This window comes from Python bivittatus, unplaced genomic scaffold (genome assembly GCF_059951505.1).
Source record: "Python bivittatus isolate LINGU-HERP-01145 unplaced genomic scaffold, Pbiv_v1 ctg000330_np1212, whole genome shotgun sequence".
NCBI classification, from domain to species: Eukaryota; Metazoa; Chordata; class Lepidosauria; order Squamata; family Pythonidae; genus Python; species Python bivittatus.
In genome coordinates this window covers 34,695,397-34,714,274 of record NW_028277058.1, presented here as the reverse complement: position 1 = coordinate 34,714,274, position 18,878 = coordinate 34,695,397, and the positions used below count along the sequence as shown (strand labels likewise).

General features: G+C 39.0%; 1 protein-coding gene across 11 annotated transcripts in view; it reads right to left on the bottom strand.

The window, feature by feature from the left end:
* TCF20 (transcription factor 20) overlaps positions 1-18,878 on the bottom strand; it is a 236,759-nt gene that overhangs the window by 20,480 nt on the left and 197,401 nt on the right. For 10 of the 11 annotated variants that reach the window (XR_015796164.1, XR_015796165.1, XR_015796166.1 and 7 more), the window contains 3 exons: positions 6,353-6,446; positions 3,646-3,695; positions 1,212-1,339 (listed from right to left, as the gene is read on the bottom strand). Coding sequence is in view for 8 of the 11 variants with exons in the window: in XM_088140976.1 (XP_087997102.1) it covers positions 1,256-1,339; positions 3,646-3,695; positions 6,353-6,446 (228 nt within the window). In the remaining 3 variants the exon portion in view is untranslated. The remainder of the gene's footprint in view (positions 1-1,211; positions 1,340-3,645; positions 3,696-6,352; positions 6,447-18,878) is intronic. The other variant, XM_007428442.4, reaches the window with a different exon arrangement.

The window sequence follows — 18,878 nt, the reverse complement described above, 5'->3', positions numbered from 1 at the left end:
ACATGAACCATTGTGTATTTAACTCAAATCAGTGGATATTTAACTCGGATTTTGCTACAATAGGCTCTGTTCTAAACTATGGGTTGTCCGTAAACTGGGCATTCTTAACCTGGGGACTACCTGTACTTAACCTAAGCTGATTATTTTGATTTTATTTGGAAGTGTGTGTTAGTGTGTGTGTGAGAGACTACTGCCTTCCCTTGTTTTCCTTATTTTCATAATTAACTCCTTTTTATAATTAGAGATTTGGCTTTATCCATTTTAGAAGGAAATATTTAATTAAAACCTTCACATGCAACACGGCAAGGTCACATAGTTACCCTTGTGTTTCAGGACTGATGCATACTTTGTTAAGTTTTGTATTTCTGGACTTTGGGCAGGAAGAGACAAAACACCTTCCTTTTTAGTTTTCCTACAGTTGGCTAAGGGAAGAAGTCATGGGTAAAAGGTCGAAGAACTTCCCAGCTGGATAGACTATGATGTGTCAGTAGGCTTAGCCTGGCAGGTGGCAGTCTACTATAATGATTGGTTACTGAAGAACTCCTGAAAGAAGGGGCCTGCCAAGAAGATTTTAAATTATCTCCTGTGATGGTATGGTACCAACTGGGAAACAGCTACATTTTTACTATTGTATGGACACAAAAGAGTAAGAAGTCAGTACTAAACTATGTCATGAAAGCTATAAAGGTAGACTGTGAATGCATCCATACATCCTTCACTCTATCCATAAAAAACTGCGGCTTCTGGGTTTTACTAAGCTAAATCAAATATCATTGTGGAGGATGATTGCATGCCTTTTCCCCCACAGTCTTTTCAGGTTATCAACAGTTACCTGAATTACCTTTCTATAATTCAAATACTGTTGCACTGCATGAGCTACCTTGCTGATACTGCTTTGTTTTTTGTCAATTAAAAAAGGAGCTGATCTGATAAGTTTTCTCAAATCTACAGTTTATTCTTCAAACAGTTGTACGATGAACAATTGTGTTACTAGACAAAATAAACAAGGCAATAGTTCAGGATACTGCAGCAAAGTCCTTCACTTCACTTTTTTCCTTAACTAATAAGCATGACTATTAGTACTGAAATAATTGGAAAAGACCAGCAGGCTAAAGAAAGAAACTCTGTGTACAGTTAAAATAAGTGTCTATTTCTCCCTTAAACTGGAGAGAAAGTAGGAGGGGAAACTCAGTGTCTTTCCCTCCACTCACCTGTGCTTGCCTTTATTTTCATTCCCACGAACACACTTCCCCCCTCACCCCCGCTCCGACTGCTCTGTGCTGAAGCTGCCTTTCACCATCTTGTTCTGCAAGGGGGGAAGAGAGCAAGGGAGGAGGGGCTGTTGTCCAATATACCAAGGATAAGATGAAAGAGAAAAAGAAAAAGAATATACAGAGAGTGAAAGAGATGAAGCAGCATCAGTACCACTATCAGTTTTAGAAACAAATACAGATTTTTCAGGCAAGATTTCTACGTGACAGCAGGTATTTTTGCGAATCAAGAAATATTTATTTTTATTTAGCTAGTATTTTTACTTTGCTGAATGCTGGATTTTCATACTATAAAACCATGAAATTAGAATAAATTATTACATTAAGGATTAAAATTAAGAATAAAATTGAAATAAAAATACACATTTTAGCAATTATGTTGAATTGACTGCATAGTCACAAATCTTCAACACTGAAGTTTAATGCACTGTCACAAACCAAACACTGAAGCTCCATTTTTCATGATTTCCTCCTGAATATTCTGAAAGGACTTTTTGCTTGCCTCAAAAACAAAATATTTAATTTTGCTATTTAATTCAGGCATATAAAATCTGAACTAGTTTCATTTTGTGGACAAATTCATTTATGACATAAATGTTAACAACACACCTTTAAACAATAATCTTCTCCCTCTCAGTTAGTTTTTAATTGTATCTCATTTAATTCTAAAACAGCAAGCCTTTTCTGCATTAGGACACTCTTGTAAAGAGCACAAACACCTTAGCGCTCTACCGGAACAAAATGGGCTCCATGAGCAAAACCAGAAAAAGCAAATACAGTGGTACCTCGGGTCACAAACGCTTCTGTTCACGACCAATTCGGGTCATGAACAGCACCGTTCGCAAAATTTTGCTTCCGTTCACGAACTCCGCATTGGGTGATGAACAGGATCCGCGGCCATTTTCCCTGCTGTGACACGTGGTCATGGCTTCCTGTAGGGAGGGGGACTCTCCCTCCAAACAATAACCGCCTCCCCACCCGCCTTCCTGTCCTCCACGCCTCAAGCAAGGTTAGTGTTCTCTCTCTTCATACTGTACTGTACTGTACTTTGTGTCATATTTTTGTGGTTTTAAAAAAAATACATATGGTTCAAAACGGATTAACCGTATTTACATTGAACCTTATGGGAAAATTTGATTCGGGTTGCGACCAAAATCGGTTGGCGACCAAATTCGTAGGGGTCAGAATGGATTAACCATATTTACATTGAACCTTATGGGAAAATTTGATTCAGGTCGTGACCAAAATCAGTTGGCGACCAAATTCGTAGGGGTCAGAATGGATTAACCATATTTACATTGAACCTTATGGGAAAATTTGATTCGGGTCGCGACCAATTCGGGTCGTGACCAGAGCCGCGGAACAAATTAAGTTCGTGACCCGAGGTACCACTGTATTGATATTGGGCAAAACCCCCCAGTAACCTAGAGACAATATCTTATTTTTTCAAACAAATTGTAGTGAAGACTAACTGAAAGTGAATGCAAATCTCAAAATCTGATCAGATCTTTAGTGTAAAAAAAAAATGACACTAAGTTTACAAGCTATTAGGAGATGAGACTTTGAATATACTGTATAATACAACAAAATAGTACAAAATAAGAAAATGCATTCTCCTTACCACAAATAATTTATATATGGACTTCAGTAATTTTTCTTTATGCTAAAGATTTGATTTTTAGAGCACAGAGTATAATTTTTGGAACTACTCAGTGAAACTGTATATACTTGCAAATGGAAAGGATCTTTTTTTTTCAACACCAACATCAAAACGGATCAAACTAAATGATAATTTCTTACCAAAAATTGCAAGGAAACCTCTACTTCATAGTATGTTATAGTATCTTCTAATTTACCCTGAAATATTCTAAATGTTGCTTCAAAAATTTAATCCTTATTGGAAAATTATCAATTCTGTGCAAAAAAAGTAGTTTGATTTGATAAGGATCAATTTTATATAATATAAACCAAATGGTTTTGAAATTATGCATATAAGCTCTCAACTTGGCCAATTAAGTTTCTTCTCTCAGAGTATTATAGACTTCATTCACAGTGACAGAAAGCTGGTCATCAACAAATCTATTTTCTAAGATAAGGAAAAGAAGTCCCAAGTATATATATTATACTACAAAACATTATTATACAAGCTCAAAGTTTTGTTCAAAGGACAAAAAGAAAATAAAGTAAGGTAATTCCATTAAAAAAGGTACATTTTCAACTTCTCTTATTGTTCAATGAATACCGTACATGCAGAAGGAAACATAAGTAACATTATGGAAGTATATCTTTTTAGCAAGCATTATGAGGCAAAACTGTTTTAAAATAATTCTGAATCCAACAAAGGGCAATGCCAAGTTAATTATAATTTAGTTACCTTGTGCTTGGGGCACCTCACTGAGAAATTATCTTCATTTAGTAAACAATCTAGAAGAGAAGATAACAACAGAATATCAAGAGTATTTCTAAGATCAAATGGAACCAAACAATTTCACAACCTGCATGAAGAAATCTTAAACGAATACTTGACAATAGTACTGAATGTGCTTCTTCACCTATATAATACACATGATCACATTATAGTAAAAAGTAACATCTAAAGGGGAAATGTGCATCTCTAAAACCATGATAAGCATATATTAAAGCTAACAGAAACTCTTGGGAATGTGCTAACTGAATAGAATGGTTCATACACAATTCTAAACCACATGTGATTTTACTTTTGGCTTGGCATAGTACATGAATCAATCCATTATAACTTTGCTTTAATGTGCAAACCAAGTCACTATAGCTTATTCAAACTTAAAAAATATTGGCTAAGCATTACATGTGAACTCAGCCAGTATTTCAAAGAACACCTCTCCCCTTTAAATATACTTTGTTAGGCCAAACAGAGCTTTGCAAACAGATTTTTTTTCTCAGTGCTGTGACAGAGGGTTTTTAAATAGCCAGATTCCAAGCTCAACCACGCAGCAATAAAAAAACATCCTAGGCATCCTTTTCTCAAAACACACGTACAATTCAAGCTTTAGAGATTTGTGTATAAATTTTTTTCCAACTGTTCTCTGGGCTGAGGTGAATCTAATGCTAATAGCCTTCTGGAAACCATTAATGGATGCAGTCCTCACAAATCCTTACAACCGCCAGGCAATTTTCATGGTGATAAAAAAGCATGTGATATATCACATATAATTATGTGATTTAATTATACCTTACTGCTGTTGAAATCTTTTGGAAAAGTTATACAGTCAGCATGAACCTGGCAAAGAAAAAAAATTGTAACCTCTCTGATCCTGGCTCAGCTTTGCTTCAATATTATAAAATATTATACGTTATATATTTGCTTTGAGCTGTATAAAGAAAGCTTGCAAAAGAAAAAAATGCAGTTTATTAAGATAAAGTTCCTTTCAGTTGGTAGCTAATTTCAAAACACAAGAGATACTAAATGATTCTACAGTTTACAGTATGATACCGTACACATAAAGATAGCTTTCACTAAACTGGAATCTTCAAAAACACAAATTAAATTTTTTTTCTCTAGAATATTATTACTTGTTTAAAAACTGATTTTTAAAGTACCTTCAAGCATGAACTGTTATAAAACAAATCTGATCAGCCCAACAGTCTTTCTAGTCCAAACATCATCTTGAAGAAGCCTGATCTGTTGGAATATTTTCCCTTTAACAATCTAAACAACTCTTTTTTCAGTAATTATTCAGCAACTATCCTTTTTCTAAAACTATCATGGCTTTCCAATTAGCAGCAATTAGTTGCTTGGATTAAAGGCTAACTCACCTTTTAATAAATGAGTAATGAATAAATAGTAGTCTATTAGTAGAAAAAGTTTAAATTAATGATGAATCAAGGTTAAAAAAATCTACACTGCTAATATGAAATGTTTAAAAATATTTATTTCCAAAGATAGCAGTTCCCAATTTTTTACAAAGCAAAGATATTTGAATTGAAAATGTCAGTTTATGTGATGGAATGGAATTATGAAGACCGGACTCAGGGAGGGAAACATGCTCTTTCGTCTCCTGAGGGGCGAGGAAGAGATAAGAGGATGAGACTGGCACCTCCCTGAGGAATTCACTCTGTTTTGACTGGCTGACTATGGGAACTGAGTTTCAGTCTGGGAACATTCTTGCTAGAGGTTGTAGCTAATAAACATTGCTGAACTGAATCTGCATGGTCTCCTGGAGTTCCTTGGGCTAGGCCTGACAGTTTAGGACAATAGCAGAAAAAACAATTACTGCTAAACACCATTCCTTCTACACCAGCTTTCCAAACAAAATTTCTAAAATAATGACATGCTTTAATTTTTCCTCACTGTAACTATCAATATTCCAAACACAAATATCCCACTGAATCTTCTCTGTAAATGAAATAATTTGGGTATCATTAATTCCAGGCATCAGTGTGCTGGTTATGATATGGAAAAATTAGGACTGGTGAGTTCCAGGTTTAAGTCAACTTCAGCCATGGAAACAGTGATCTTGGGCCAGCTTCTATCTCTCAGTCCAATCTACCTCAGAAGGTTGTTGTTATGGGAATAAAATTGGAGGGAAAGATATAGGAAAAGCAGTATATAAATCTAATAAATATATTGTTACTGCAGATAGCAATTTGCAACAAATTTCATCAACTACTTTCAGATGTTCCAATCATATTTACCAGTTGGTAAGAATCCAAAGATGCAATATATAGTTTGGGGATACAGTTTCATCTCTGGTAGGTCAAATGCCTTATGATTAAGATACGAATACTAATGCAAAAATATAATTCAGCTTGCTTTCTCATATAAGGAAAGGAGAAGGCACATAAGACTCTCAAAGGCCTGCCTTTAAACGTATCTGAAAGAAGCCCTGTTCATATATAAAATACTGCCGTTTTCGCTGCTGCATTTTAAGTGATACCTTAAAATAAACTCTTTTTCGTAGATGTTTGTAATTTCTTATATAACAGCACCATGTTCTTAATTCTTGTCCTTGTAAGTCATTCTGTGTCACTTTAGCAGAAAACAACTTTTAGTCTCTCTCTCTCTCTTGAAAATATTCTGGTATCAATAATTTCATTTCTCTTACCTGCATCAATGGCACATGGATAATGATACCGAAAGGAGCAGCCTTTGTTGTAGCAGCCTAAGGTGGCTCCTGGTTCCTGGCAATGAGAACATTTCTGCAAAAAAATAAAATTAAAAAAAAATTGGAAATACAGACACTAGCTTATATAAAAATCTTTTTTTTTATAGCCATCAGGTAAAATTTCATCTGTTCAATCACTAAGTGCATCACATTTCTTTCTTTAAAAAATGAAAGGTAATTATTCATTTCTATTTCCTGGTGGATCCATCTTTGGATGCGGTGGGTGGTAACAAGAATCTTGTCAATTATGGTGTCCCATCATTACTTTTCCCCAGGGATACTCACCTAGTATATGGACTGTTATAATGTAGCATTTTGAATTTTGTAAATCAATATTGTATGGTTTTCATTAAACTCAAGTTCAAAAAATATAATTATTACTAAATAATTGTCACAAAAAACTGTAACAATGCAGATATTTGAATTATATTCTTCTATTATTGTTCAAAGAATGCCCTCTGATGTCCATCACAATTCCACAATGAGAAGCTTCACAATATCATAGGGGCCTTCACAGCATGGAAACTGCTTTGTGGTCTTGGATAATCTGTAGAGAGGACTGCAACACTCCTGGTCCTCCTTGTTCTCTTAGCAGCTTTCAATACCATTGACCATGGTATCCTTCTGGACCATCTCCAAGGGACTGGAGTGAGGGGCACTGTCTTGCAATGGTTCTCTTTCTTTCTGAAGGGATAGTTCCAGTTGGTAGGGGGTGGAAGAGATCTGCCTAGAGACCTCTGCTCTGGGGAGTGCCTCAGGGCTCTCTTCTCTACTTCTTTTTAACATCTACATTAAGCAGTTGGGGGAGGTTATCTGTTGGCAAGGGATCATGTACAGTGGGGCAAAAAAATATTTAGTCAGCCACCAATTGTGCAAGTTCTCCCACTTAAAAAGATGAGAGAGGCCTGTAATTTTCATCATAGGTATACCTCAACTATGAGAGACAAAATGGGGGAAAAAATCCAGAAAATCACATTGTCTGATTTTTAAAGAATTTATTTGCAAATCATGGTGGAAAATAAGTATTTGGTCACTTACAAACAAGCAAGATGTCTGGCTCTCACAGACCTGTAACTACTTCTTTAAGAGGCTCCTCTGTCCTCCACTCGTTACCTGTAGTAATGGCACCTGTTTGACCTTGTTATCAATATAAAAGACACCTGTCCACAACCTCAAACAGTCACACTCCAAACTCCACTATGGCCAAGACCAAAGAGCTGTTGAAGGACACCAGAAACAAAATTGTAGACCTGCACCAGGCTGGGAAGACTGAATCTGCAATAGGCAAGCAGCTTGGTGTGAAGAAATCAACTGTGGGAGCAATAATTAGAAAATGGAAGACATACAAGACCACTGATAATCTCCCTCGATCTGTGGCTCCATGCAAGATCTCACCCTGTGGGGTCAAAATGATCACAAGAACGGTGAGCAAAAATCCCAGAACCACATGGGGGGACCTAGTGAATGACCTGCAGAGAGCTGGGACCAAAGGAACAAAGGCTACCATCAGTAACACACTACGCCGCCAGGGACTCAAATCCTGCAGTGCCAGACGTGTCCCCTGCTTAAGCCAGTACATGTCCAGGCCCCTCTGAAGTTTGCTAGAGAGCATTTGGATGATCCAGAAGAGGATTGGAGAATGTCATATGGTCAGATGAAACCAAAGTAGAACGTTTTGGTCTAAACTCAACTTGTTGTGTTTGGAGGAGAGAGAATACTGAGTTGCATCCAAAGAACACCATACCTACTGTGAAGCATGGGGGTGGAAACATCATGCTTTGGGGCTGTTTTTCTGCAAAGGGACCAGGACGACTGATCCGTGTAAAGGAAAGAATGAATGGGGCCATGTATTGTGAGATTTTGAGTGAACACCTCCTTCCATCAGCAAGGGCATTGAAGATGAAACGTGGCTGGTTCTTTCAGCATGACAATGATCCCAAACACACCGCCCGGGCAACGAAGGAGTGGCTTCGTAAGAAGCATTTCAAGGTCCTGGAGTGGCCTAGCCAGTCTCCAGATCTCAACCCCATGGAAAACCTTTGGAGGGAGTTGAAAGTCCGTGTTGCCCAGCGACAGCCCCAAAACATCACTGCTCTAGAGGAGATCTGCATGGAGGAATGGGCCAAAATACCAGCAACAGTGTGTGAAAACCTTGTGAAGACTTACAGAAAACGTTTGACCTCTGTCATTGCCAACAAAGGATATATAACAAAGTATTGAGATGAACTTTTGATATTGACCAAATACTTATTTTCCACCATGATTTGCAAATAAATTCTTTAAAAATCAGACAATGTGATTTTCTGGATTTTTCCCCCCATTTTGTTTCTCATAGTTGAGGTATACCTATGATGAAAATTACAGGCCTCTCTCATCTTTTTAAGTGGGAGAACTTGCACAATTGGTGGCTGACTAAATACTTTTTTGCCCCACTGTATCATCAATATACTAATGATACCCAGCTATGCATCTCACTCTCAGGCCAAACAGGTAGTGCTGTGGAAGTGCTGACGCAGTGCCTGGAGGTTGTCAGGGTCTGGATGGGGAGGAACAGACACCCTCCAAGATGGAGTAGCTTTGGGTTTGTGAACCTAATGATTCCAAGGAAATGCTGTCTTTGTCTCTGAACAGGGTTGTACTCCCCTGTTCAGAGATGATTCACAGGGATATGGGTCTAATACTGAGGTGGCCAAAATCACAGCTCTAAGAACTGTCCATTTCCTTGGGACTAACAGGAGTAAGATCAAGCTTCAGTCAACTCTGCAGGACCTGCATGAAGCCTGGAGTCCAGCTTGGAGCAAATCTGAGCAACTTTATCCACTAATTGCATAGCATATTCCTCACAGCAGCCCTGTGAATAAGTCTCCAGCTCCACCTTCCCCAGGTCACTCAAAACAGGGCCACTGGCCAGTTTTCTGTGGACACAATAAGAGCAGGAAAGTAATAATGCTTGTTACCCTTACTACTACTGAGGTAGGCCTTAACAGCACCTGTAGCTCATGTTTGATTGCTTCACCTGTCATTCCCCAGTATGTTCTAAGCACCTCCTCCCCCACTTTATCTGTAAATCAAAGGGAACACCAAAATCTGCGGGAGGGGAGAGACTGTATAGGCATGATTTGATTTAAGGCCCTGGTTACCCTCTCATTCCAAGCAGTGACTAAGGCTTCAGTGAGCCCATGCATCAAATATTCAGGAACAACCTCAAGCTCCCTCTGGAAGCCTGTCAGGTCCAACAGGTGCCTGGGGTTGATCAATCAAATAGGTCACATCTCTCTGTGGCAGGCAGCAACCCCAGAATGCTCCAAGTGATTAGAAAGTGATCTGACCATGACAGGAGTAACAGTAATAGAGTAAAAGTCCAGACCATGCTACTACTGCCCAGCAGGATCCAGATCCAAAGTGTGTCCACTGTAATGCACTAGGTCAATGACCTGGATCATGTCTATGGCTGTCATGGTGGCCATGAACTCCCAGGCTGCCTCCAACTCTGCACCTAGAGAAGACAAGTTGAAGTCCCCCAAGATTATAATCCTGGGGAACTCCACTGTCAGTTTAGCCACAAAGTCAAGAAGCTCAGCCAGGGAGGCTGGCACAGTAGCAATAGTCCCACCTCATGCCCTAATCACGTCCAGTTTGGACTACCGTAACACATTCTACATTGGGCTGTCATTGAAGAGCAACTGGAACTTCAGCTGGTACAGAATACGGGGATCTAGGCAGAGGTGGGTATATCCTGATATGCTCAGGTGACACCCCCTCACCCCCTGCTTCAGAACTTGAATTAACCGCCAGTTAGCTTTTGGGTATGATTCAAGGTTGTCACCTTAAGGTTTATATGGCTCTGAACGTGGTTATCTGAGTGCCCACCTTTTCCTGTATTAATTTGCCAAATAGGGTCAATTTCCTCTAGTCATCATCTCTGTGAGATTGTCACTTGACAGGGTCTCAGAAGCAGGCATTTTTAGTTGTGGCTCCCTCTTTTTGAAACTCCCTCCTGCAGAGATTTGGTCAGTTTCATCCCTTTTTGACTTTAGAAAGCTGTTACATCTTACACAGGAGGAGGGTGTATTATGACTGAAAGTGGGGTTCCTGAGCACATGATTTTAATATTTCCTGTTTTTTTTAATTTATACACACACAAACGTGTGTGTGTCTGTCTGTCTAAGTTTTTGTGGATGTTATTTTATTTTATGTTGAGACTTTTAACCACCCAGAGCCTTGAGGAATGAATAGCATATATCAAATAAATACTATTGTGAATCAACATTTAAGAGGGAAAGAGCTGTGCTCTGTTACGCAAGCACAGAAAGACTGATGTATCAAAGTGGGGAAGAAGGAGGAAAGCTCATACCAATAATCATACACACCTATGCCTCAGGATCAGAAGGTTGTATTATACATATTATTTTTTAAAAAAATACTGGAAAGGTAGCATACATTGAGAAAGCCTTATTCTCTCATACTGGAGTCGGAGAAAAGAAACCAGGTGAGGCACCCCCTGGAATAGAGGTGACAACAGCAGGAATTATCAAGTCACCAACCTAAGGAACATAGTGGGGCAAAGGAGCGAAGTCTTTGATGACTTCTGGGAAAGAAGTTTTGAGACATCCAGCCTTCCATCCTATGAGCATTGCCTTGCCACTACAGGATCCAGAATAAAGAAATAAGGTGAAGCAAAGTCTGGATTATATTTATCCTGCTAATCTTCCACAAGAAGTACAATTATGCATTTCAGGCTGTTTTAATGGATAGAAGAAAAGGAAAGCTGGTGCCAATGTCTACTATATCCATGTCTCACACTCTGAAGAAGCCTGGCCCAGAGTTTTGTTTCCATTTTCATTTTTAATAATCAGATTTTGACCGGTTAGTTTACATCACCTTCTTCCAAATACAGGTAGTCCTTGTTTAGCAACTGCCTCATTTAGTGACCATTCATAGTTACGATGGTGATGAAAAAGTAACTTTACGACCAATCCTTGAATTTACGACCTTTGTAGGTCTGTAAAGCAAAGGAAAGCTGAAGTAAGATCATAAGCACAGTCGCGGTTTCACTTAGTGCCACTTTACTTAATGACCGAGTTGCTGGTCCCAACTGTGCTCACTAAACAAGGACTACCTGTACTATCCTTCTTCTCTGCTTATTAGGTTTGGTTCCAGAATGTGAGAGTATCTAATAATCTGTACATGTAACTCTAAAGAAGTTAAATAGACTTCAGTACTTCAAAATATACATGGACAAATCATATTTTTTACTGTGTAGCGAAACATTCAAATGGCTATGATAGAACCTTTTAAAAATAATACACTAATCTTCTATTTAAAATAGTTCATGGAGAAACAGAAATACCATCTTCCACCAGAAGTCTGAAATGGCATAGTCTATAGCATTTCATTTTGCTGCAACTGAAGGCACAAGCACTAACATATTTTATTTTTAACAGACTTTCCCTGGGGCATAATCAAACTGCCTATCCACTGAGCTAACAAGGGAGTAGCTTGTTGTCCTAGGAAGCTCAACATCCAGAACAAAGCTCAACATCCAAGGCAAGTGAAAGGAACTGCAGTAAATTAAGTTTAATGGGAAAATCTGAAGGAAAGCCTAGGACAGGTATAAAACTGAGTCCAGAGGAATCTTTGTAACAAAATTAAGTAATAAAAAACAAGAGAGACTGAGAACATCCTGGGGCAATGTCTGAATCACTTTCCCTGAGTCAACCATTTTCACATCCTTGACTGCAGGTATGAAATCTGATTGTCTGCAGAGATATTCAAGTACAGGCAGTCCCTGAGTTAAGAACGAGATACGTTCCTAAGTCTGCCTTTCACCTGAATTTGTATTAAGTCAGAACTTGTACTTAGGAACAGGTTGCCTACTACTAAAAATGGCGGATGGCATTCTCTTTCCTTGAGCCAACCAACTGCTGAACCCGCACAATGTTTTCATGAACTGCTAAAAACAGGTTGTATATTAAAAAGGTGCAGCTTCAGTGGTTTGTCGGCTCGAGGAAGGAGAATGCTGTCTGCCATTTTTAGTAATAGGCAGTCCGTTGATAAGTAAGAGTGGTCTATAAGCTGGATGTTCTTAACCCAGGGACTGCCTGTACAGGTAGTCCTCGAGTTATGATGGCAGTTGGGAATGGAATTTCCATTGCAAAGCAATGTGGTCGTAAAATGCAATGTCATGTGACTGCATAGCTTAGCGACGGCAATCCTGGTAGTCCCAGTTGCCATTGTTAACCGAATACTACCAGTCGTTAGCCAAGGCCCACCATGATCCAAGTCACTCCCGACTTGGTCCCTCCCAGCTCCAAGCATTGGTAAAGTAAAGACTGCCTCCTCTTCAACTCCCCCACCCACCTATCTCCCCCCATCTCTGGCCTTTTGACTGCCTTGCACTCCGCTGCCCCTGACAACCTTGCCACCCCCAGATGACCTTTGCCTCAGAAGCCTTCCTAAACCTCGTAAGAAGGCCACAATCTGGACAAGGGATAGCCTCAGGAAGAAGGCCTGGCATGGCCAGCAGCTGCGTTACAAAGGGGCCACGCTGGGTGTGCATCATCAGTAGCAGCAGGAAGAAAATGATGAAGGTCATATGGAGGGAGCAAGGCTGGCAGGAGTGGCAAGGTCAACAAGCACAGGGCAGCAGGGCTGGCAGGGCCAGCGAGCGCAGGTGGCAGGGCCAGCGAGCACAGGACAGTAAGGCCAGAGGAACGCAGGGCAACCAAGAAGGCAGAGATGGGGGGGAGATAGGCAGGTGGGGGGAGCTGAAGCACCCCTGCGGTTGTAAGTGCAGGTGGGCTGCTAAGTGCCCGAATTTTGATCATGTGACCGCAGGGGTGCTATAACGGCTGTAACTTTGGGGATGGCCACTGAACAAAGTTGTAACTCAAGGACTACCTGTATGTTTTCTCCAGGCACAGTATGCCAACATCAAGTTTCAGATAAACATGGCAAATAAAATATTAACTATTAAATTTAAAACCTGCTTTTCTGTACCCCCTTCACCAAAGAAAAACATTCAGAAGGATGAGCATTTGTAGAAACAGAGGAGTGGTGACTATCCACTGTATGGCATAGTATTGCATGTATTTGCCTGCTAGTACTATGGACTCCTGTCTCTTAAATCTGCTTTGAGGTTTAGATAGCTGACCTAGAGAAACTAAAAGAGCAGATACTGATGGACAAAGCCATGATAATGTTGACTCACTTCTAAGATGATACCTTCTAACTTTCAGGTAGACATAACACTGAGGAAAAGAAGCAATCTTTCAGAAAAACTCATTACAGGTAGTCCTCACTTAACAACCACAATTGGGACTGACAACTCTGTTGCTAAGTGACATGGTTATTAAGTGAAACATCATGTGACTGTGCCAGACTTAAGACATCAGTTCTGCTGCGGTCATTAAGCAAATCACCTGAGATAGTTGTGAGACATCACGTGGCTGCAACTTGCGATTCTACTGCCAGCTTTTCCATCAACTTTGCTTGTCAGAAGCTGGCTGTGAAGCTCGCAAATGGTGATCACGTGACTACGGGACATTGTAACAGTTGTAAATGCATGCCAGGTGCAAAGTGCCGGAATGGTGCTCATATGACTGCAGAGATGCTGTGATGGTTGTAAGTTCGAGGACTGGCCGTAAAGTTACTTTTTTGCCACTGTTGTAACTTTGAATGGTTGCTAAACAGGGCAGTCATTAAGGAAGGATTATCTGTATTTGGGGAAGTGAATAAATATCCTCTTTCATTAAGGATGAGAGTCAGTGATTATGAAAATTATAGAATCAAGCTATACGATGCTCTCTGCTCTGGTACAAATATTGAGACTGCTGAAGGTCATCTAGTTAGCCTTGATGACAGCAAGGTGGACTCACAGAGTGCTTGTCAAATTTACACTGTACCCTTCAAGAGTATATTAAGTATGGATGGGAAGTACAGAAAAGTGCTAAAAGCCAGCACCTATTTTTTGGGATAAATTCTGCAAAGAATTGGAGAACATTTGAAATTCTGAGTCACCATTTTATTGCTGTTATATTTTTATTTCACTCTTCGTCAAATAAATTCAGAATACTGCACATAGGCTCTCCTTCTGAGGTCTCACTGTATCCTCTCAACTTAATGAAATTGGCTGGCAGAAAATGTTTGGTCCAAACACACCAAAGGTTTCATATCAGAGTAAGTTTTAAAAATCTTATACATGAGTAACTGGGATTCTCCTAATTTTCAGATCTTCAGAATCTGAAATACATCATTGATTCTACTTTTAATACTATCTATTAGACTTGAGACAAATTATCCAGACTTCCAACGTATTATTCTCCAATAAATCACTTCTATTTTGCTTAAATTATTCTGAGACATAGGGCTAATACTAGTTGTTCTATGAAATATCAGAGCAGTGTAACAAATGAAAAGATATTCTAATATGCATCTTCCATAAATAATATTTCCTGATAAATATCAAACTACCATAATATAGCACCCATATATATGCTTGAAATGAGGCTTTTACTGTGTAATGATCCTGGCAAAGATGTAGTCATCCCAGACAGTTTTCATTTAACTTTCCAGTGTTCTCATACTACTTCTACCTTTAGAAGAGATGCTGTGTTAAGAGAGAAAAATGCAAAATAGAATAGGTTGCACTGGTGTCTATTAACAAAGGAACATTCTGACCAGGCACAGAGACACAAAAAGAGGGACCACTCCAGTCCACAATTGCATGTCATTCCCTGAAACCAGGTGACTATGTCATCATCCATGAATACTGGAGGAAGGATTGCCTAGCACAGGACCCTACCAAGTGTTGCTGACAACTCACACTGCTGTGAAGCATGAGGGTCAAACTGCCTGGACCAAGCATCCCACTGCAGAGGACCCACTGTCCAGCCCCACTTGACCTAGCAGGTGGTTAACCCACACTCACTGCAGCAAAGAAGGACTGGCTGGAAAATGATCAGATTAATCTTCATCTCTATTGAACTGTTTGGACTAACAGCAAAATCTTGGAATTCTGCGCACCAGAATTTTCCCCATTTGCTTATGTTAAATAATTGCTAGCTTTGTATTCATTTTGATCATTTGCAGTGGGAAAGGGTGTTTGGGGGGAGAGCCTGATTGTTTTTTGCAAAGTAGTGGAAGTATTAATTGGGAGCCTTCCATCATTACATATGAAAAACACTGGTGACTCAACTCTGATAGGATGGGAATAGCAGACACAAAGTTACATTTTCTACCCCTATCCCCCTTCCCAGTTTGCATGCATGCATGCATGCATGCATGCATTCAATGAAACCAAATGGGTTGATGAAACTACTGCATGTGAACACATAATAAAATCTGTTATTATGGGTGGAGGGATAATGGGCCTTGGGAAGCCTATTGCTGGAGAAGCAAGGGATTTCCCAAGACAATAAACAAAATCTATTGCCCGAACTCCACACAATTCAATGACACTCTGCATAGAGTATACTGGGGCTCCAATCTCTATGCTTTCCTATCATCAGCAAATACTAGATAGTCGCTTCTGCTGTCTATCTCACAAAGTTAGAAATACCCAGCCATAGGAAAGCTTTCTCCCTTGCCCAATGTTATGCTCTCCTCCTGCAATGCTACTAAAAAAGTAGCATTGGCTGAAAGGCTCTGCCCCTGTGATTCTGGAGAGGTGGAAACCACAGAACATGTACTTGTTTGTTACTCCATTTATAGAGATATTTGAATCAGATTTATCCCCCCTCTGATCAGCAGATATCCTGATTGCTTAGATTCAGCCCATGCCCAGATGCTACTTACAGATGAACTGCCATTTATTAGAGCGCATATGGCTAGGTTTTGTGCAGCAGCATGTAAGATCTGCCAGACCTTGACAGCTCAAGTTCCTGCTGCATAGATGTATTTTATGTAACTTTAAATACCACATTTTATGTAATTTTAGGTATTATCTCATTTATAACCTAGACACAGATTGTTTCTTTTGGATTTCATTTATGAGTCCCTGTCAGGTTGTTTTATAGATATATTTTAATGTTGTCTTATTTTTTATTTCACAAATTTCTTAAAAGCAATGTTCCCTGGATTGAGTGTCTTGAAAATCAAACAAGTTTTGCACAAAATTGCTGCTAATTTGGAACTTATTTTTAATACCACCCTTGATTCCATAGAGGGTCTTCAGGAAAAAGTACTTTCTTTGTCTAAGGTGGTGTTGCAAAATTGCAGAGTCCTGGATTAACTGACAGCTGTCCAAAAGGGAGCATGTGCCCAGTTGTAGAAGCAGCATTATTTTTATGTGGACAACAGGGGGAAGTGAAGAACAAAATGCACACATTTTTAAAGGGCACTATTAAATTCTTCTATGAAGCAGCTAACCTCATTGATGAGGGATGTGGGTATTGGGGCTGATTCACATCCCTGTTTCTTAACTTAGGCACTACATGAGTCAGAACAATCATCTTCATATTAATCTGTATATTCTTGGGTGTTCAATGTGGGTAACGTATATGAGAAAACTGCTTCAAGAAAATGCAAAACACACTCAGACCACACAATAGTATTGCGAGGCAAGAGTTTTGGATTCTACATAATCAAACAAGACAACAAAGAATAGAGTTACCACAATTCCAATACAATACATATGTTCCACAGTAATGGAGCTTAGGAAGATACTAGGCATTTTGTAACTCCAAAGGGGCATTTGCAGTAGAAAGAAAATGTTAGATAACACATGTAAATTACTCCCCCCCCCAAATTCATTTTTCCAAAGAAAAACAAGCTGTCAGTTCAACTATAAACATTTAGACACAAAGAATGTTGATTAGAGCACTAGGCAACAGAAACAGTGCTGGGGAGCAAGGCTACTGGGAGGTAACATCTAGAAAAGTAACACATCAATAGCAACTTTTATTCAAAGAATAACAGTCTAATTTAACGAGCTTTTGTCCTTGTACAGCCACTTTCATTACCTCACCATCCTTACCTGATCAACATACCTAGCCAATCAAAATATGTTACGATATCCAATCAATGATTCTGCTGTATTAATAATTCATTCATTTCTTTCTCCCTCTGGTTAAGTCTATATTGGATTGCATTCCTGCCTTCTTCTAGGTTAGCTGTCGCCACCTCCAGTATCATAATAAATAATCTGTGCTTCAGGGGAAGAGTGTGCTTGATCCCTGTTATTAAAGAACTATCAGGAGAAGTTTCTACTACATAACCAATAAATATTCAATTCACTAGCTTTTGTTTGGAAATATTTCAAACATACCAATAATATCAAATTAAAGAAATATTACATTCTTCAACCTTATCAAAATGTATTGAAAGATTGTGGAGATGTTATTTGTGCTTACTTAATTTTTTATCCCTTGCTTTAAAAAGTATTATCTAGATATTATCTTGATAATAATGCATGAGCAGAGTACAGAGATTTATATTTTTCGTTGAATGGTCTGCTCAAGCTGCTATGTTATTAGAATTACTTTCAAACTACCCATACAAATGTAATTCCTACTGAACTGCAATTCCACAGACTGTACCAAGGACAGTTCATCTGTTGCTTCTCCCTCAAACAAGTCTCCAATTTGACAGCTGTTGCGGTTTTCCACGGTTTGCTGACAACACAATAGCTTCAATCTCTCCAGCTTCTGGAACCAGAGACCATCTGCTTCTTTCAATAACGCATAGAGCACAAATTTCCACACAAAATAATCTCTCACTTTGGCAGAAAGGGTCATTTTTAAAAAAGCACCCTAACCTTTGTCCCATACCTAATGTTCTTTACTTGTCAAACATCTCTATTTCAGAAATACCATTTATTTTGATCAGGCCAAGTATCCACTGCCTACCATATTAGATGAGCTGCATGATCTTCTCCATCCATTCTACATACTGAGATAATCTGCTAGTGTAATTTCAGGTACAGAAGTGCACCATTATTTTAGTTATCTGCAAATGGTTAAGGGAGAACATCTGTAATCGTCATAGTGCTGTAGTATTAACTAATGACAAATTTTCAGAAAGTTGGAAGCGATAGATAAAACCTGGGGGAGGAATTGTTGCTCCCTTCCCTCATTAAAACCAATTTTAGGAAAAACTGAAATACACACAGTACTTACTTTTAACATTCTTCACAAATATGAGGTCACCCTTTATGAATACATTATGGTAAGGATAATGCATTTTATAAAAACATTAAGCATATAAAATGAAATAATGTAATTTATTATACATTTGTTGATTGAATTTAAAATGTTTTGATTTGTGCTGCAGATGGAGATACAAAGTGTTGCACTCTACAGCACCAGTATATTTTGCCTGTTTCAAACTCACAGCTCTCCAAGTAACATTCTGCAGCCTACAACAATACATTGTAGGAGCTGAAGACACTGCCTACAAAGGCAGAATGCTGAGTGCCAGGCAGAAACACAAGGTGAGCTACAGGAAGCAAATAGCCTAGTAGCAGCAA